The 17,760-nt window shown below is 36.5% G+C and overlaps 3 protein-coding genes, 1 non-coding gene and 1 pseudogene across 5 annotated transcripts; 3 read left to right on the top strand and 2 right to left on the bottom strand.

Annotated features, from left to right (window-relative positions):
* Window positions 1-212: 212 nt before the first annotated feature.
* LOC147919414 (small nucleolar RNA R71) lies at window positions 213-319 on the top strand. The gene has a single exon (XR_015594365.1). It is a non-coding gene; the product is annotated as a small nucleolar RNA R71 (small nucleolar RNA).
* A 3,132-nt stretch (window positions 320-3,451) lies between these two features.
* Window positions 3,452-4,821, bottom strand: LOC147919413 (uncharacterized; annotated as a pseudogene).
* Window positions 4,822-6,358: 1,537 nt separating this feature from the next.
* LOC104771334 (SKP1-like protein 1B) lies at window positions 6,359-8,566 on the top strand. Of its 2 annotated transcripts, none has more exons than XM_010495849.2 (2): window positions 6,359-6,885; window positions 8,177-8,566. In XM_010495849.2, the coding sequence occupies exons 1-2, from the start codon at window positions 6,553-6,555 to the stop codon at window positions 8,348-8,350; spliced, it is 507 nt and encodes a 168-aa protein (XP_010494151.1). In that variant the 5' UTR covers window positions 6,359-6,552; the 3' UTR covers window positions 8,351-8,566. The 2 variants fall into 2 exon arrangements, with proteins under 2 accessions (XP_010494151.1, XP_087361158.1); XM_087505032.1 differs by having other exon boundaries at window positions 6,453-6,885; window positions 8,013-8,245.
* Window positions 8,567-8,614: 48 nt separating this feature from the next.
* LOC104771332 (peroxidase 64) lies at window positions 8,615-10,538 on the bottom strand. Its single transcript, XM_010495848.3, has 4 exons — window positions 9,925-10,538; window positions 9,635-9,823; window positions 9,374-9,536; window positions 8,615-9,148 (listed from the first exon to the last, which is right to left on the bottom strand). Exons 1-4 carry the CDS (start codon window positions 10,126-10,128, stop codon window positions 8,751-8,753), a joined length of 954 nt encoding a protein of 317 aa, XP_010494150.1. The 5' UTR covers window positions 10,129-10,538; the 3' UTR covers window positions 8,615-8,750.
* A 3,321-nt stretch (window positions 10,539-13,859) lies between these two features.
* Window positions 13,860-15,577, top strand: LOC104772711 (uncharacterized). The gene is made up of 2 exons (XM_087503959.1): window positions 13,860-14,908; window positions 14,956-15,577. The coding sequence occupies exons 1-2, from the start codon at window positions 13,860-13,862 to the stop codon at window positions 15,575-15,577; spliced, it is 1,671 nt and encodes a 556-aa protein (XP_087360085.1).
* Window positions 15,578-17,760: the final 2,183 nt, after the last annotated feature.

The raw sequence follows: 17,760 nt of genomic DNA, 5'->3' as shown, positions 1-17,760 counted from the left end.
TGTACTTGTCCTCTTGATCAGTTGATGATGACCTTATGGTTCTGTCATAGTCCTCATTATAGTTGCCATCTGACTGAGCAAGATTCTCAACTAATTCCCAGCCTTCTTCCACATTCTTGTTGAGGAAGTTTCCATTAGAAGCTGTGTCAAGAAGCATCCTTATCTTGGGAAGCACTCCTCTATATAATGTACTCAAGAGTGACTCATTGCTGAAACCATGATGAGGACATTGAGTCTGAAATCCTTTGAACCTCTCCCATGCTTCACAAAAGCTTTCATTGTTTCTTTGAGCAAACCCAGAAATTTCATTTCTCAACCTAGCAGTCCTTGCATTTGAGAAGAACTTGGCCAAGAAAGCCTTCTTGCAAGCATTCCATGTGGTTATTGCTCCAGTAGGAAGAGTCTTCTCCCAAATGTGTGCCTTATCTCCAAGTGAGAATGGGAAGAGCCTCAACTTGAATCCATCTTCACTCACTCCATTGATCTTTGTTAGACCACAGATTCTGTCAAACTCATCAAGGTGATCTAGTGGATCCTTCATTGGCAACTCATGGAACTTGTTAGCTTGAATCATGGAGATCAATCCACTCTTGATCTCAAAGTTGTTGTTTGGCACTGTTGGAGGCACAATACCAGCCCTTTGGTTGTGGGTGTTGGGTGCATCTCCAGCACCAATGTACCTAGGTCTCTGCTCATGGTTAGCTTGTTGCTCCATGATCACTGGATCCTCTTGCTGAACTTGAACTACCCTTCTTCTTTGATTTCCCAAACCCTTTTGCTTCCTATGGATGTTGTCAATAGGCCTTTGAAGATTGTCTTTCCCCTTAGACCTTGTGTGCATCAACAAACGCGAGTACAGACTCGAACAGGTTCACAATTGAGCTTAGGCTCGTCTAGGTTGTCAAGTCGACTGGGAAATTGTGTCCAAATGTACACGGCGTCTGACTCGATCAAGTGCTCGATCACTGCTCGGTCGAGTGGTGGTCGAGTGGTACCTGAAATGGAACTTCAACCCAGCAACAGAAGATTTAAGTGTATAAACGAACTTAATCTTAGATTAATATGGATCCTAAATGTCACAAAAACACACTCAAATGGGCAACGACGCCAAATTGAAACAAGATCTTTTTGGTGTGGTGAATGATGAATTATGATGAATGTATGCAATGGTGAGATGTGAATGGATAGATGGATGGGTGTTTCAATTCCCCTTATGCTGTTGTAGTATAAGAGGTATCAATCCTAAATGAGTATTTGTGAACAATTAAGATATGTATATGAATCTAAGTTAAGCCAAATGCAAAGATTGTTTGTCATTACAATCCTAAGATGAAAATGTAAAGATGCAGAAAGTAAAACTACAAGAACTAAGAACTGAATGTGAATGGAACAGAATGGTTATGACTATATGAAGCTAGAACAGAAATAGAAACTACTATGATGAATTAATGCAAGACAATAATGAACAGGACAATGAGTAGATGAAACAGAAATGCAAATAGGAATGAAACAGAACAATCACAAATCATAAACAAGAGTTATGAGGATGAACTCGAGCAAGCACTCGACCGAGTGTCGGTCGAGTGCAGGGTCGAGCTGGTTAAATCAGGGAAACAGAGCAACACAATAAAAACAGAGCAATGCAAATTCGAATCAAACAACAAGCAAGCAACAGGATTAAGACTTAAAAATCAATAAACAAAGAAGGCCTTGAGGAGGGATTCATGGGCTGAACTAATCATTGTGGTTATCTAACTTGGTCAACAAATCTCAAGCAAACTTTGAGCTAATCTCTAGACATATAAATCTAAGACAAGTTTCTTCCACTCTCATGGCAAGAAACAATCAAACCTATGCAATTCTAGACTTGTTCTCACACAGTAAAGAATCTACACAAGCAGGCATTAAGCAATACATTTCAAACCAAACAAGACCTCTAATCTCTTAGCAAGCCTAATGGTAAGCTCTAGATCTAGCCTTATCTATGCTCCTTAAACATTGGTGTGATGCTAAGATGCTTGAAATCAAACCCTAACCTCTCAGTTCAGGATCAGCATTAAAAACATCTAGCCTAGAAGAGATCTACAACAATCAAGCTTGACCAAATCACACAAACCACAAGATCAATTCAGCCTAACCCATCCTCAAGATCCTAAAGAACTACTCACAAGAACACATGATGAACACAAAAATCATAAACCCAGAAAATATTGAGACTTGCATCAAATGAAAGATAACACAGAGATCCACAATATTGATGAAGAAATAAAACTCGAAATCTTTATATCTTGAAAGTTATGAATCCAACAAAATACAAGAATCTAGTCTTTTCTCTCTCTCAAACAAGTACAAAATCTAAGGAAAATAAAAAGTGCAAAAAGAATAATTCCCAAAAAGGGTAAAAACTAGGTTTAGAGAATATCTAAAAGCTGGACTCTTTTGGTGGCTGCAGGTACAAGGCTTTATATAGGAGAGGGGGTGGAAGCCCTAAAAATACTAAAAGACAAAATAGTCAACGGCTCGGTCAACTCGACCTGTGCTCGGTCGAGTGGCAGGTCGAGCTGGCTTCTCTCGTGCATTCTCCACTCGGTCGAGTCCTCCTCAGCACACGGTCGAGTGTCTGGTCGAGTGTGCGGTCGAGTTGGACTCTGGACCTTGTTGTTTCAGCCTTAACTCTCTTGCTTTTCCTTCATGGTTGCTTCACTTCTCCTCAGCATTGCTTCCAACCTTCTTAAGCTCCAAAATCACCTGAATATGCATGAAAGGATGCAAATGCAATGCATCTAAACTATAATGCATGATTAGTGCTAAAGCTACGCAATAATGGCCTAAATGGATAGCAAAAGATGCAAAAGATGTGAATAAACTAAGGGAAAACAAGGTAAAATATATGAACATCACTCGGCCAACTCGACCATGTGCTCGGTCGAGTGACCAGTCGAGTTGGCTTCTCTCGTGCAGCTTCCACTCGGTCGAGTACCTCTCTGCACACGGTCGAGTGTCTGGTCAAGTGTGCGGTCGAGCTGGACTCCGGATCTTGGTTCTTCAGCCTTAACTCTCTTGCTTTCCCTTCATGTTTGCTTCACTTCTCCTCAGCATTGCTTCCATGCTCCTTAAGCTCCAAAATCACCTGATTATGCATGAAAAGATGCAAATGCAATGAAACTAAACTCTAATGCATGATTAGTCCTAAAGCTAAGCAATATTGGTCAAAATGGATAACAAAAGATGTGAATATATTAAGGGAAAACATGGTAAAATATATGAACATCAAAGTGACAAAAACAAATTAGTAAAGTATAACGAGACAACACAAATTATTAAAAGAGAAAATGACAAGCAAACATTATTAAAAAGTAAGTGACAAACACCTATTACTAAAGGAGAAAGTGACAACACACACATTATTAAAACATAAAGTGACAAAACACAAATAGCCACTTGACAATAATTAAATTTTAAATAAATCGTGGCTCAACTTCTGCAACAGCTCTTTGCCCTTGTCGTTGAGATGCTCTTTTCCAGTTAGTTTGAAATACATCTTCACCTTCTTAGCCAACATCTTTTCCTTAATCAATTGGTTTGTCTCTTTTTTGAAACATGGCTATGTTGTTCAATTGATCCAGTTCTTGCGTCTTTAATTGTTTGAATTCGTTCCATTCTTTGTTGACCACTTCCAAGGCTGCACCCTTACCTTATTTTTAGCCTTTTTCTTAGCAGCATCTCTCTCTCCATTGGACGAACACCAGATCCTACATAATTGGAGTCACTAGCATCAGTGTTGTGGGATCTCTTAGATCCACTGCTTCCAGAACCAGTATTTTTTCCTACTTGACTATCATAATGTCGTTGATCACGAATTGCGAGCCACTCTTTTATTGATTTGAAATTTTAATTACCAGCACTTGAATAAAAATTCATGCGCGTTTGCCAATACATCATCCTCCGACCACCTGTTTTGTTGCATACGTTTAGCGTTATCGTAAGCGCCAACCCCATTTTCCCCAGCTTTTGCTGATGTAGTTGTAGTGATTTCGTACTCAACAATTTTACCCCAATATGAATCACCTTTTTAGTTTCTGCCAATGATGCTATCTGTTCCATATTTAATCCACCTATTTAGTACCACCAAATTTTTCATAATGGTCCATTTGGAGGTTCTCTGACAAGCAGAAGTTGAATCATCTTCATTGGAATGGCTTCATGAACACCGCTCATACCACCAAGAGCCGTTTGTGTAGAAAATTTAGAAAATTCAGCTCCTCCCACATTCGTATTAGTTTCATTACCCATTGGAGAAGAAGAATAAGAGGGTGTTTGAGAATAGTATGACATCATCAATCAATGACATGGACGATAGTTTGGAACAGCCGACGGCATGAAGAAATTTGGTGAATATTTATAGTTTGGTATATGCTGGGGATGGTTGGGAGATTGATTTTGAAACTGATAATTGTTGGGATTTGGGTAGTTAGAAGGATAATTAGAATAATTTTGGTAGCTAAAAGAGTTATTATTAGGATCTATTTAAAAACAAAAAGACGGGTAAAACAATAAACAAGAGTTTATGAAAGTTGATAGCAAATGATGAGTCTTTTTGTGTTTCCAAATTAAATGAAACAAATCTCTATTTATAGAGAGTGAAAAATGATGAATTTTGGTATAAAAATATTAAAATAATTTTTTTTTATCTCAAATAATTGGGTTGGGTAAAAAATATATGAAATCTCACCATCCAATAGAAATACAACACATTTATTTATCTAAATATTATCCTATAATTAAAAATATACCATTCAAAAGATGACATGTGGCGATCATAATCCAACATTTCAACAGAGTTAAATATTTTCAACTCAGTTGTCTCCACCTCATCTCTTTTTTTTTTTCAACATACCATTGCATTACTTCAACTGTTGAATCAATACAATAAAAACTGAATGTGTTTCTCTCCAGTGTTGACACCTCAGCTTTTTAGTTGAAGTAGGAGTTGACACATCAGTTAAAACAGTAAGCCAATCAAATTATAAGGATTAATACAGCTCAATATTTTTGTCCAATAATAATTTTTCTCCACTCATTTCTGTTATGGGCTCAGCCCAATTACAATAGTGTCCAAGAAAAACAGTAAAAGAATCCAAATTAACCTGTGTATCACAACAATTAAAGGACACAAGATTCTATAAAAAATAAAAGAATTAAATTTTGGATGTCATTTAAAAAAATATATACAGTGGTATGTAAATATAAATACTATTAGAAATTGAGGACAAATAAATAAAACATTTCTCGAGCTTTGTGAGCGCAACATGTCAGTATTTTTTTTTGTTTTTGTGAGAAAACTTATACATATAAGGGATATGAACCAAACTAGAGTAATCTTTCAAGCGTGATTGGAGGATAAACTCTCTTTCTGAAGCATACATAAACTAGAGTAAATTAGTTACATATTATCAAACAAAAATTATCATATGTCTATCTTATTGCTTATGCATTTACTATGTGATTCATTTTCACAGTGATGATTGCAGTGTTTTTTGGCTTGTGATAACAAAGGTTCCTTGCCTCTCAAGATTTACATATAATAGTATCAATGACAAATTAAACAATGTTTAAGATCGAAACCCCCCCCCCCCCCCCCAAATGTTTTAATTTAAAAAAACTAAATCATATATAACTTTTAAAGTAACTTTGACAATTAACATAATCCTTAGAAATGTTGTATACAGTTTAACATAAATATAATATTAAAATAATAACACAAAACCAAACTAAATTAAAAATATGTCTTTTACTTTGACATACGTGGACTTGTTATAAAAAAAGAATAGGTAATTTACAAAAGGAAACAAACAAATAATAACGTAACAACAACACAAACTATATAAACTTAGATAATTAAATTTGTAAACTATCAAAAATACACCACAAAATAACACTACACTAATATATATCCAATAATAATAGGAGAAAAAAACATAGCATATAGTTGAGTTAAGTCAATTATATGAGTAAATGATTGTAGTAACGAATACTACGGAGTTACAAACCATTGTAGGTTTTTTCGGTTCATTTTTTTTTTTTTTGACCGCTGGTTCATTTATATATTTTAGCATTGTGTAAACCATAATTTTCATGATTAATATAATTTCAAAAAATTAAAATTTATACAATATCAAATGTATAGAATAACAATGTATAATGCATGAGAAACAAGCATAAATTGCGCGACTGACAGGATTAATTAAATTTGTTTAACTGATAAATTAAATAAATTGGATTGTTGGAATGGATAATTTTACATTTAGCTTAGTGTGTAAAGTCTGCTATTTCTAGATATTCTGAGTTCTGACCAGTCGATTACGGTTTAGTTCAATTCATTGAGTTAAATCTAACCGATTAAATGTCTGAACCGGCTTTATTAAAAATGAAAAAAAAAAAAACAATCAATACTAATTTAACTCCGTGCAATATCTTTTCTCATCAATCTCCTCCGTCTCCACAAATCTCCTCCTCGTCAAACTCCGTGTCGTCACTAAAAATCCGAAACCAATGTCGACGGTGAGGAAAATCACTCTAAAGAGCTCCGATGGCGAAAACTTCGAAATTGACGAAGCGGTGGCGCTAGAGTCACAAACCATCAAGCATATGATTGAAGATGACTGTGCTGATAACGGTATCCCTCTCCCAAATGTCACCAGCAAGATCCTTTCCAAGGTGATTGAGTACTGCAAAAAGCATGTCGAAGCTGCTGCCAAATCCGAAACCGCCGTTTCTACTGCTGCTACTACTACCGTCGCGTCTGGTTCTAGTGATGAGGATCTGAAGACTTGGGATTCTGAGTTTATAAAAGTTGACCAGGGCACTCTCTTCGATCTCATCCTGGTTTGTCTTCGATTTATTTGTTTTTACTCGGTGGTGGTTGATTTTTTTTTTTTTTTTTTTTTTTCATTTCTAGGGTTTCAAGATCTGGGGTTTCTGATTGAGATCTAATTTGTAGTGTTCGTGGTAGAGATTACGTTAAGGCCTGATTTGCTTAGGTTTTGAAATTTCCATTTCTGATTTGAGGTGTAATTTTAGGGTTTGTGGGAAACTAATTTGGTTTGTAGGAGACTCCAGTCTTGATTTTGTTAGATATTTTCCAAATTTTTAGATCTGAAACGGTTTTTGAGACCTTAATTGTCCATTTGAGCTACAAAACCTAACAGTTTAGGTTTTGTTGTTTAGATTAATTACCAATATCAGATTTAGTAGATTACTGTTTTCAGTATCATATCTGGTTAACTCTTTCGTCTCGTTAAAGAAAGTTTCAAGAGTTTTGCTGAAGACAACTATTTTTTAAGGTTTTGTTAAAGATCGATTTCTATTTTCTGGTTTTCTTAAGGGTTTTGAAATCTCAATTTTCAGATTTGAAGTTTGGTTTCATGGTTCGTAGGAGACGCAAATCCAGGTTTTGTTAGATATTTTCCAAATTTCATATCTGTAACGGTTTTGAGGTGTATTTTCAGGGCTCTTGGGGATACAGAACTTTTAGGTTTTATTTAAATTAATTTACCAATTTCAGTCTGAGTAGAATACTGTTTTCAGTATCTTATCTGGTTAACCCTATCTCTGTCTGATAGAGAAAATTTCAAGAGTTTTGTTAAAGACCACTTATGAGTTCTTTGCATATCTGATCAAATTAAGTCAAACATGGCAACTCTTAGACAATGGATGATCCTGATGTTCTTTGGAAACTGTTGTCATTGTTCTATTTGTGTGCACACAGTTCAGTATATATAATTTGCTTGAACCATAAAGTTTTACATATCTTATCAAATTAGCATTGAAGCATAGTGTCCAACAATGGCATATATTCTTTCATTCAAGCTCATGTTCTTTGTACTGTCTTAAACATTGGATAATATTGATTTGTTTTGGGATTTGCTTGAATTCCATCGTTGTTCTGAAAATTTCAAGCAGCTGATGAGAAAACTTGAATCTAAATTTGTTTTTCTGGTAACACCTTGTAGGCTGCTAACATGGTATGTTGTGTTCTGTTTTCATAGGAATCGTTTTCATTACTCTCTTTATGTGCACCCAATATGTTTTGATTTACTTAAACCATGAAAGAAGTTCCATTTTTATTCTGAAAGCTGGAAACATCTTAAGTTGGTTTCATTCTGACTCATTTCAGGCTGCTAACTACCTAAATATCAAGGGGTTGTTGGACTTGACCTGCCAGACAGTAGCTGATATGATTAAAGGGAAAACCCCAGATGAAATCCGCAAGACGTTCAACATTAAGAACGACTTCACGCCAGAGGAAGAAGAAGAGGTTCGTCGTGAGAATCAGTGGGCGTTTGAATGAATACAGATGAAGACCTGGTTACTGTCTCATCCTCGACCCATTGTGTCTCCCTGTCTTATCTTATGACTTTGACTATATATATCTATTCTCTTCTCTGTGTTGGTCCAGCTATGACATTGGGTCGGATATTATGCTATGAATGTTAATTAAATTGAATACTTAACTACCAAACATATGGAAGTTGTTGCCCAAAGGAGAATATTATCTTCTGTTAAATTTTTAGTCATTTTAGATAGGGAGCAACGTGCTAGTAATAAGAACCGATTGGAAAACAAGTGATAAGATTATTGTAAATAAATGCCTATACAAGCACACATAAGAACATGATAGATGATTGCGATACAAGAAAAAGAAACATAAATGTAATAATAACTTGCTGTTGGAGGCGTAGATTGAGATTCTAGCGAGCCCTTCTGCAGTCAAGTCTGACCTCATTACCATTCCCACTGATACTACTCATCTTGATCATGGATTTCACAAAAGCCCTCTCGAACTCTTCGTTGGAACTCGCGTACTTTGCCACTAGTTTCTTAGTAGAGGGCACCGCGAGAAGTGCTTCGTCGGATGAGAATAGTGACTTGCCTTGCATAAGCATCTTGTAGTATATATTGTCGAATGATGATACGGTTGCATCCATGGTCGCTCCAGCATTCTTCACCGTGTTGTGGGCTGGACATACTCCCTCTAACCTTGATGCGAACGATGGGTTTAGTGTTGGATCAACCTCCTTTTGTGTGTTGAAGTTGTGGAGCCTATTCTGGAACGATGAGCAGTGGGCGAAACCTAGCGTATGTCCCCCTGCAATTTCATTCAACATTCCCAATTTATACCACTTTACATTCAACTATATTTGGACTTTAGTTAGAAATTAATCAGTATTCCATGCACTTATTTTAAGGAATTAAACTATTCTTTGTTTCATATAGTTTATGTTACATCTTTATGGATACCTTTATACCAACTAACAAGATTATAAGATATCTTTGTAAATGTATTTTAGGTGAAGGAGAGAATGTAGAATACCAGAGAGAACAACAAGATCATGCATAGAGAGGCCTCTTTGGCCAAAATTTTGACGTAGTTGAGAGATGTTGAAAGTAGGAGCTGGTAGTTGTCTTGTTTCTATTGCCTTTGATATTCTTCCATCTTTTCTCCCTTTCGGCACTTCCCATGTAGGCCCTCCTGACTATTAACAACATCCACAATGAATATTTTAAGTGGATCATTATAATCATCATAGAAAGATAGTAATATATCTGGAATATGAGATGGAGAGAGACTTACAAGAGCGACAGCGTCTCTTGCAGCGAGTGAAAGAATGTCGGCACAAGAGACGATACCGGCACATTGCTCTTCTAATGCCTTCTTTGCATTGTCAATCACATAAAACGCATGGAGTGAGATGTTAGGAGGTCCATCTTTCTCTGCTTTGTTCTTCCCCTTGGAGTCTAATAGAACTGACCCATCACATCCCTTTATTGACAAAAAATATTCACCAACAACGTTATTTAGAGTATAAAACACATATAATATTGAAAGATAACAAGAATATGTGGTGTGTAAGTAGTTAGTACTCTGACGAAACAGTCGTGGAAATGCATCCTCAAGAGCGCAGCAGGAACTGTTTTGTCGTTTGACATGGCTTTCTTGACTGCATTGGTGACAATGTGGTCAGCTTGTGGACATGAATGGTCGTAGTAGTGAGGACTGAGTGCTTGGACGTCTAAAGAAACCACTAAGACGACAATGAGAAGGAGATTGAGGAAATGTGCATTCATTTCTGAATTATTTTCGAAAACAAATTTATCAAAATATTTCTTGCCAAATGTATTAGAGAATATGTTGGGTTGCTTATGTGTTGAAATATGGTGAACATTTTATAGGCATAGTTAAAGGAATTTAGATTTTTGGGAGATGGAGTTGTTAGTGAGATGATAAGGTTGTTAAGCAAATTAGGTCATGGAGACAAGACTCGTTTTGGTTGTGGTGGAGTTGATTCTAAGATTTAATAATTAAGATTCCTGAAAATGACACAACAAAACAAAGGAAACAAAGTTCAATACAACAAATAATATGTGTGGTACGAGAGAGTTATTGAGTAAGTAGATAGATATTAACGAATTTTTTAACGAGTTTTGCCATTTAATATTGAAAGCTCTAAACAACCAAGTAGACACGATTTGGTTGCAGTGGAGTAGAGTTGAAGCAATTGATAATTTAGATTCCAGCAAATGACAGTCCAAAACATAGAAAATAACTTGACTAGAGAAATAATTTATGTGTGGTGGTACGTGAGATATTTTTATCTACGTGAAAAACTCTAAACAACCAAGTTTGCTTTTAAACATATTCAAACTACTAATAAGTATGTCTTTCTCTTTAATAAATGTGTGGGGCTTGAGGTTTTTCTGTCAACGTGAAGATTAACGAATCTAAAGTTTATGGATTTTGACATTTGATATTACAACTCTAAACAACCAAGTCTGCCTTTAGACACAGTCAAACAACTAATAAGTATGTTTTGAATTATATAAAAACAACCTCCCAAATACTGTCGAAGCAAAGAAACAAAAAACACATGATTGGTTATTTTGATTGAAGAAAAGCAGAAGCCACGGTGTCTCAAACGGTATGTCATTGACTTTGTTGTCCACAAATGCAAATGTTTAGTGGATGCCTTTTTCATCTTCTTCTTCTCGTGCGTTTTTTTTTTGTATTTTGTTTAGTCAAATTACATTTGGTGACACCATAACTTTTTTTGGCACTTTCGTTTTATTGGATCATAAACTAGTTATTTTATTTTGCTAAAGAGCATAAACTAGTTATTTTCCATGTTTTAAAAATTGCTAGGCGCTAGTCGGGCGGTGGATGTACGCCTAACGATTAATCGATTAATCGGAGATTATATGAGGATTAATCGTGAACTAGTTTTAAAGTATTTTTATTATTTAATACAAATATTATAACATTTAGTAGTTATGTACTTCGTTTGGATAACAAATATTGAACTTTGACATAGCCCAGATGGTGAATTATCCGTGTAGAATGCTGCCTGTCCCAGGTTCATCTTTTGAAGCTCCATTTCGTCTCTTTTTCATCATTTTATTAATAAGGGCAAAATAGTAATTTCTTTATCATTTTTTCCACATTATCTTTGCGAAGCTCCAACCCTAGTTTATGGCCGCCGTAATTTGATAACGTGTTTTTCATCGATTTTATCTCCAATTCAACTGTTTTTAATAACTAATATGTTAGATCCAACATCTATCTTCCTATTTTGAGCAAAAAAATTGAATTTTTTCCGTTTTTCCGATTTTAATTCGGATTTGATAAAATCTCGACGAAACACCTCCGCCAAACAATTAACCGGCGCTTCGGTGGCCGCGTTTTAAAACATGGGTTATTTTGGAGACATTCTTGTGCTATTAATCTAGAAACATAAATTTCGAATTTTCCATGGGTCATTTAATTCATATGAAAAGCTAATAATAACAAAGTTTTCAACATGTTGACTAATAATAAACGATATGATATTATTTTGAACTGGAGAGAATAAGACCAGAGTGTGGAAGGAAACACATGAAATGGAGATTCCAAAAGAAAAGGATTATTATCAGACATGCTGGTATCATATAAAGTTTTGATGGCTCTTCGAAAAGAAAAAAAAACTTTTGTTGGTTTATGATTTAGAAGTTTTCTGATAAATCATTTTAAACGAACAAGTTAAATCACTAATACAAAAGAAAAAGGGAATATGGACTAGATACCACTAAAACCAAAAAGAATTAAGGAACTATCAGAGGGTACTTTCTCTTTCTAAATACAGTTACATTTATACCCATTTCATATATTATATGTTATTTTTTTAAGGAAATTTTGCATCCTAACACACTTTTCATACATTTAATTATCCAATAGCACACTTTTTGTCCACAAGACACTTTTTGCCTCACTTTTACACTGTCCACTTCATTTCTATACAATTTTACCCCTCAGCTACTTTTAATCAAAGTCTACTTTCTAACTACAATTGTTTCAGCAAAAGAATCTCCTCCTTCCAATTGTAACTAAAAATAATTGATCCTACAGCTGTATGATTTACACGTGTCTAGTTCCTCAAATAAGATGTTGGCAGCCATACATAAAAGTTTCCTTTTGTGTGGATAAGGGAGACAGGAAAGAATATAGTTTTTGTCAGCCGAACATGGCAGCCATGGTATTTTTTCTTGTTTTATGTTTTTTGGTTGTTTTCCGTGGATTGCATTATTGGTTTTGTTTCTTTTCTGTGGATTGCAATTCTGTGATTTATAAACCAAACACAGTTTTTGGTTGCAGGTTGGACATTGTATTTTCCTATGCAGTGAGTGGGCTTCTTCTGTGGATGGCTTTTGGAGGTTTGAGGTGGATAAGTTTCTCGTTTCGAGGGTTGTTCCCCTCTCCGAAACTATTACGTTAGCTGAACTTGAGGATGCCGTAATACTCGAATTCGGCGTTGTCAAGAAGAAGGTTTGTTACAGCTTTTGTCCTCCTAACAGCATGCTTTTCACGACAGGTGAGAGAACTCCTCCAGTACTGGTTACTACCGATGTTGGCTTAGACTACTTTAAGCAATTGTTTTGGGAGAACCGTCATTTAAATATGTTTGTCAACTTCAAAGAGTCTAGAAATAGAGGTACAAACACAGATGAGTTAAATACAGGGGATAGAGATTCTGATGTTTCCGGTCGTGGCATTCTGCTCTCCATTAATTCGCCTGGATGTAGTTTTGGAACAAGCGATGATGAGTTGGCACCATTAATTGATGCCACTCTTGGAAGCCAACTGGATGATGTGGTCGTCGCTGGTCTTTCTGAAATGGAGAAAAATTTTAAGATTGGAGTTTGTAATGGTAAGAGTGGGAAGCGTGTGTCTGACGGAAGTTCTTCTGGTTGTAGTTTCGGTAACGGTAAGTGTGGGAAGTGTAGTTTTTGTACCAATAACCCTTTAATTGATGTTGATGTTGCAATGGAAGCAACTGTTGGTTCCAAATCAACAATCCCCATAATACCTACCACCCAGGTTGATCCAGCGTTATTGGCTGAGGTGGCTGAAATAGAGTCAAAGTATTGGGAACGAGGTTGTAATGTTGTTCGCCAGGACGGTAATGTTGAAGACTGAGGTCATAGTTCTGAAGAAGAAGAGGACGCAGAAGAAGAAGAAGGACCAACTCAGGAGATTCTTACTCCTACAGGTTATGATAAAGAATTTTGGGGAAACTTTGTGGGAGATCATTTTGGTCGTGCAAATCTTGTAGAAATTATGTGTACCACAAATTAATATTTTGACCATAGGGTTGTCGTCAACGGTGGGATATCATTAAAAGATAAGAAATTTGGTAAGGATAATGGTGAAGTTTTTGGTTTGAGTGGTGACCCAGCAGTCATTCAACCTATCCAAAGTACCGTAACCTCGTGGACACATAATGGTGGACAGGAAGAGATTCCAACTTAACCGAAACCGAGGTTAGAGGATGTTGATGATGAGTAGTTTGTTATTCCTAGAATATGAGAGGGATGAGATTTCTGATCTTCACATTGATGACAATGATAAAGGCATATACAAGGGCAAGGTATTCACCAATAAAGAAGATTGCCAGATAGGTTTAGCCATATATGCAGTTAAGAATATGTTCCATTTTAAACAAACCCATAAGAAGCGAGACTACTTTGTTCTTAATTGGTCTGGTGAGAGATGCGAATGGAGGATTATGGCTAAAGAACTGAGAAATGGATACTATGAGATATGTAAAGCATGTTTGGAACACACATGCCCAGTTGAAACAAGGAGAAATTACATGAAGAAGACAACATCTCGAGCTTTTGCTGCTGTCTTCAAAGCAAAATTAAGCGATCCATCTAAAGCCCCATTACCAATGGACCTGCAGCAATTGGTCCTTGAGGACCTAAAGGTGTCAGCATCATACAGTAAGTGTTGGAGGGCTAGGGAAAAAGCTATAGAAGATTTGTTTGGCTGTGATGAAGAATCATATTATAATCTGGCTGAATATTTGCATCTTTTGAAGCTCGCAAATCCCGGTACTGTAACAAATATCAAAATAGAAATCGAGGAAGATGGTAGTGAAAGGTTGTTGTACACGTTTTTGGCATTTGGTGCATCAATACAAGGCTTTAGTAAGCTGAGACGTGTTCTTCTTGTGGATGGGGCACATCTAACTGGTAAGTACAAAGGAGTGTTGTTGACAGCAAGTGGCCAAGATGGTAACTTTCAAGTATTCCCTCTAGCGTTTGCTGTTGTAGATAGTGAGGATGATGATGCGTGGACTTGGTTCTTTGAAAAGGTTGAACGGATAATCGCAGACAGCAAGACACTGACCATCATTTCTAACAGGCATCAGTCCATTTACGTTGCTAAAAAGAGGGGTTTTCTCCTTGCTCATCATGGAGCTTGTATTGTCCACTTGGCGAGGAATGTCAATGCTAAATTTCACAACAAAGGTCTTGCAAAACTGGTCACTAATGCTGCATATGCCTTCACAATTGGCTCTTTCGGACAATGTATGTACATATTAGAGGCAAAAACATCGACTGTGCTAAATGGCTTGACAGTATCGGTGCTGCTCATTGGTCACACGCATATTTTCAGGGAGACCGTTACAATCTTATGACTAGCAACATAGCTGAAACGTTGAACAAAGCACTATGGAAGGTTAGGGCGTCACCAATAGTGGAGTTGCTTAAGTTTATTAGGGATATGTTAACACGGTGGTTCAATGCATGGAGAAAAAAGTCTGCTAAACACAAAGAGTTGGTAACTCCGAAGGTTGATAGACAAATGACAAAGTATATGTCACTAGTTAACAGAAGCAAGGTTGCAACTGTTTCAAGTTGGAGTTATGAAATTGTGGGGGTGTTCAACAGGAAGCATCATGTCCTTCTCGATTTGAAAAAGTGCACTTGCAAACAATACGATCAAGTAAAGGTCCCTTGTGGACATGCAATGTTGGCTGCCAACTACCAAGGTATTCCACTAGCAACACTAGTAGACGAGTATTATAAGACTTCTACATGGGCAGCTACTTACGCAAGAGTAATCAACCCTGAAGTTAATCCCAATGATCTGGGCATGGCCGATGAAATTGTTAGGAGGGACATAATCACACCAAAGGCCAGCCGGCCATTTGGTAGGCCACCAAGAGTAGAAATCCATATGTTGGTGAATATCCGGTAAGAATGGGCTAAGCTTCATCTATTTATTCACCTGTTTCTCATGCGAGTGATCATGTATTAATTTGTAGAAATCTATTTTTTTTTCACCTGCTTCATCTATTTTTTTTTCAGAAATCTTCATCTGTCACTGTGATAGTTAATAGGTGTTCAAGATGCAAGAAGACATGACACAATAGGAGTAGGTGTAGCAATCCCATTTGATGGTGTTGCTTCTTTGGTGAAGAATGTTAGGTTTTGAGGGCTACAAGTAATTTTTTTTGGCTTACTTAACTAGACTCTTAATTTTGATCATTTTGAATTGTCATATATTTTGCCTTTAATGTTGCGGGAAATGCTATGAGTTAGGTATGTGTTGAGTAGAAATTTTTGGTCCCTTCCAGGTAAGTGTTGGATGAGTGACTCCGGAAATATTAGGATCACTTTAGATATTTTTTTTGTCATATCCATATGGCTTACTTCATGCGGTTAATGTAAATGGTATGAGTTATGAAACGTTCCACTATATATCTCTTTTGCCTTCTTTATATTATTACATATCCCGCATAGTACAATCCATATAGATACCTAATAGTGGACAGCCAAAAATTATCACAAGATTACACATTCTAATCACATGCAGAACCTCAAAGTACCATCTATATGCCGACTAGTTATCTAGCATAGCCCATCAATGTGGATACTACAATCTAACAACCAAAAAAATAGGAAAATATTTCTCACTCCAATAGATCAACCTCATCCAAAAATAATCTCGTTTTTGTTAACCATGTGGAGATACTCTAGTGGATACATATATATAAATTACACCAACACTTACCATGTAGCCACATGGACAACAATCGTTGGTCAAGTGAAGACATTAACCAGTTCAAACTTTTTCCCTGCTTATAGTGGATTGCTCGTTTAACACTCGACAGCAATATCTGGTCGTCTAAACTTCCAAGTTTTAGATCATGAAATTAGGGTTCTACACACTAGTACATTGTGCCTGTCATGATGTTCCTCCACAAATCCATACTAGATTAGCAAATTTTCCAGGATTGCAATCAAGATATTAGCAAATAGTTTAGCAAAATACAGGTCGATAAATATTCCTTACAGCACAGAAGTTTAAGAAAATTAAAATGAAAAAGACGACAACCTCGAAATTCCAATACTGCTTACAATACTAAGACAAAAGCATTATATCTCTAGATAGGTAGAAGAAGATACACTCGATACATCTCTCCCCATAGAATTCCTGCAGCATCTCGTGTTCAAAACAGCACATTGGCACATCTTCAAAGTGCCAAGTCTCATAATAGGTCCCCCATCTCTTAGGCCCAATGGTGTAGATGTGGTACATTAGAGAGTCAGCCAGCCTATCAACATCACCAAAACGAGACTTCTTCTTGTAGTTCCAGTAAAAATCCATACCCAATGTCCCTTCGCAGCTCTTCAATATTATCCACAACAACTCAGCAACTGGGTACACATTTTTAATGGTACTCACCAATGCAATAGCCTCTTTCAATTCACAGCATTGAAAAGCTAGGAATAAGCTTTTGGCATACAAAGCATAAGGATTCTTCGCGAATGAACACCAACCAAAAAAGTCATAGTACACAGACGAAGGTCTTGACCAACTCACAAAATCGGAATTACGATCCATCCTCACCGAAGATAGAGTTTCCAACAAGTGAACGGCTACCCTACCTTCAGGGACGGTGAGAAGCCAGTTCCTCAAATGCTCTATGCCATCTTGAGCTTGAAACTCACAATTTTTGCCAGAATTGGTGCTGGGATGTAAAGATCTTTAGGTGTAGGAATCCGTAAAAGCGAAAACAAGTAATTCACTTAATCTCTCAGATCTATAACATAACAGACACATTAAAAAATTTTATAAACCAAAAATCCCAACCTCTAAATTCAGCCGAACAAGATGTTTGGTGATAGGGTCCTCAGCTGGTTGGCGGTCACTCATACGTGTCCGAGCACTGTGCGGCCGAGGGAAATGTCTTTGTGGTAGTATACGACCGTGAGAGCAGTTACCATGAGAGCAGTTCTCATAAACGATTTTGTATGTCGGTACCATTTTCAGCTATGTTCTATAACCTACAAACTAGGTTTATAAAGACTCCATCTACAAACCATAACTCCCAAATTATCCGTAAATAATAACTTCCTTCGACATTATTAATATGT

The sequence above is a fragment of the Camelina sativa genome, chromosome 20 (assembly GCF_030686135.1).
Source record: "Camelina sativa cultivar CO46 ecotype springtype chromosome 20, ASM3068613v1".
NCBI lineage: Eukaryota > Viridiplantae > Streptophyta > Magnoliopsida > Brassicales > Brassicaceae > Camelina > Camelina sativa.
Note: the sequence above shows the minus strand (reverse complement) of the source record. Positions and strands in the feature narration are given on the sequence as shown.

Excerpts from the sequence above, each read along its gene's own strand:
- LOC104771332 (XM_010495848.3), bottom strand. The coding sequence starts at position 10,128 with ATGAATGCACATTTCCTCAATCTCCTTCTCATTGTCGTCTTAGTGGTT. Across the intron at positions 9,824-9,924 it reads TCCACGACTGTTTCGTCAGA|GGATGTGATGGGTCAGTTCT; the intron begins GTACTAACTACT and ends TTGTCAATAAAG. Across the intron at positions 9,537-9,634 it reads CAAGAGACGCTGTCGCTCTT|TCAGGAGGGCCTACATGGGA; the intron begins GTAAGTCTCTCT and ends TGTTGTTAATAG.
- LOC104772711 (XM_087503959.1), top strand. The coding sequence starts at position 13,860 with ATGTTGATGATGAGTAGTTTGTTATTCCTAGAATATGAGAGGGATGAG. Across the intron at positions 14,909-14,955 it reads GGCTCTTTCGGACAATGTAT|TATCGGTGCTGCTCATTGGT; the intron begins GTACATATTAGA and ends ATGGCTTGACAG.
- LOC104771334 (XM_010495849.2), top strand. The coding sequence starts at position 6,553 with ATGTCGACGGTGAGGAAAATCACTCTAAAGAGCTCCGATGGCGAAAAC. Across the intron at positions 6,886-8,176 it reads CTCTCTTCGATCTCATCCTG|GCTGCTAACTACCTAAATAT; the intron begins GTTTGTCTTCGA and ends GACTCATTTCAG.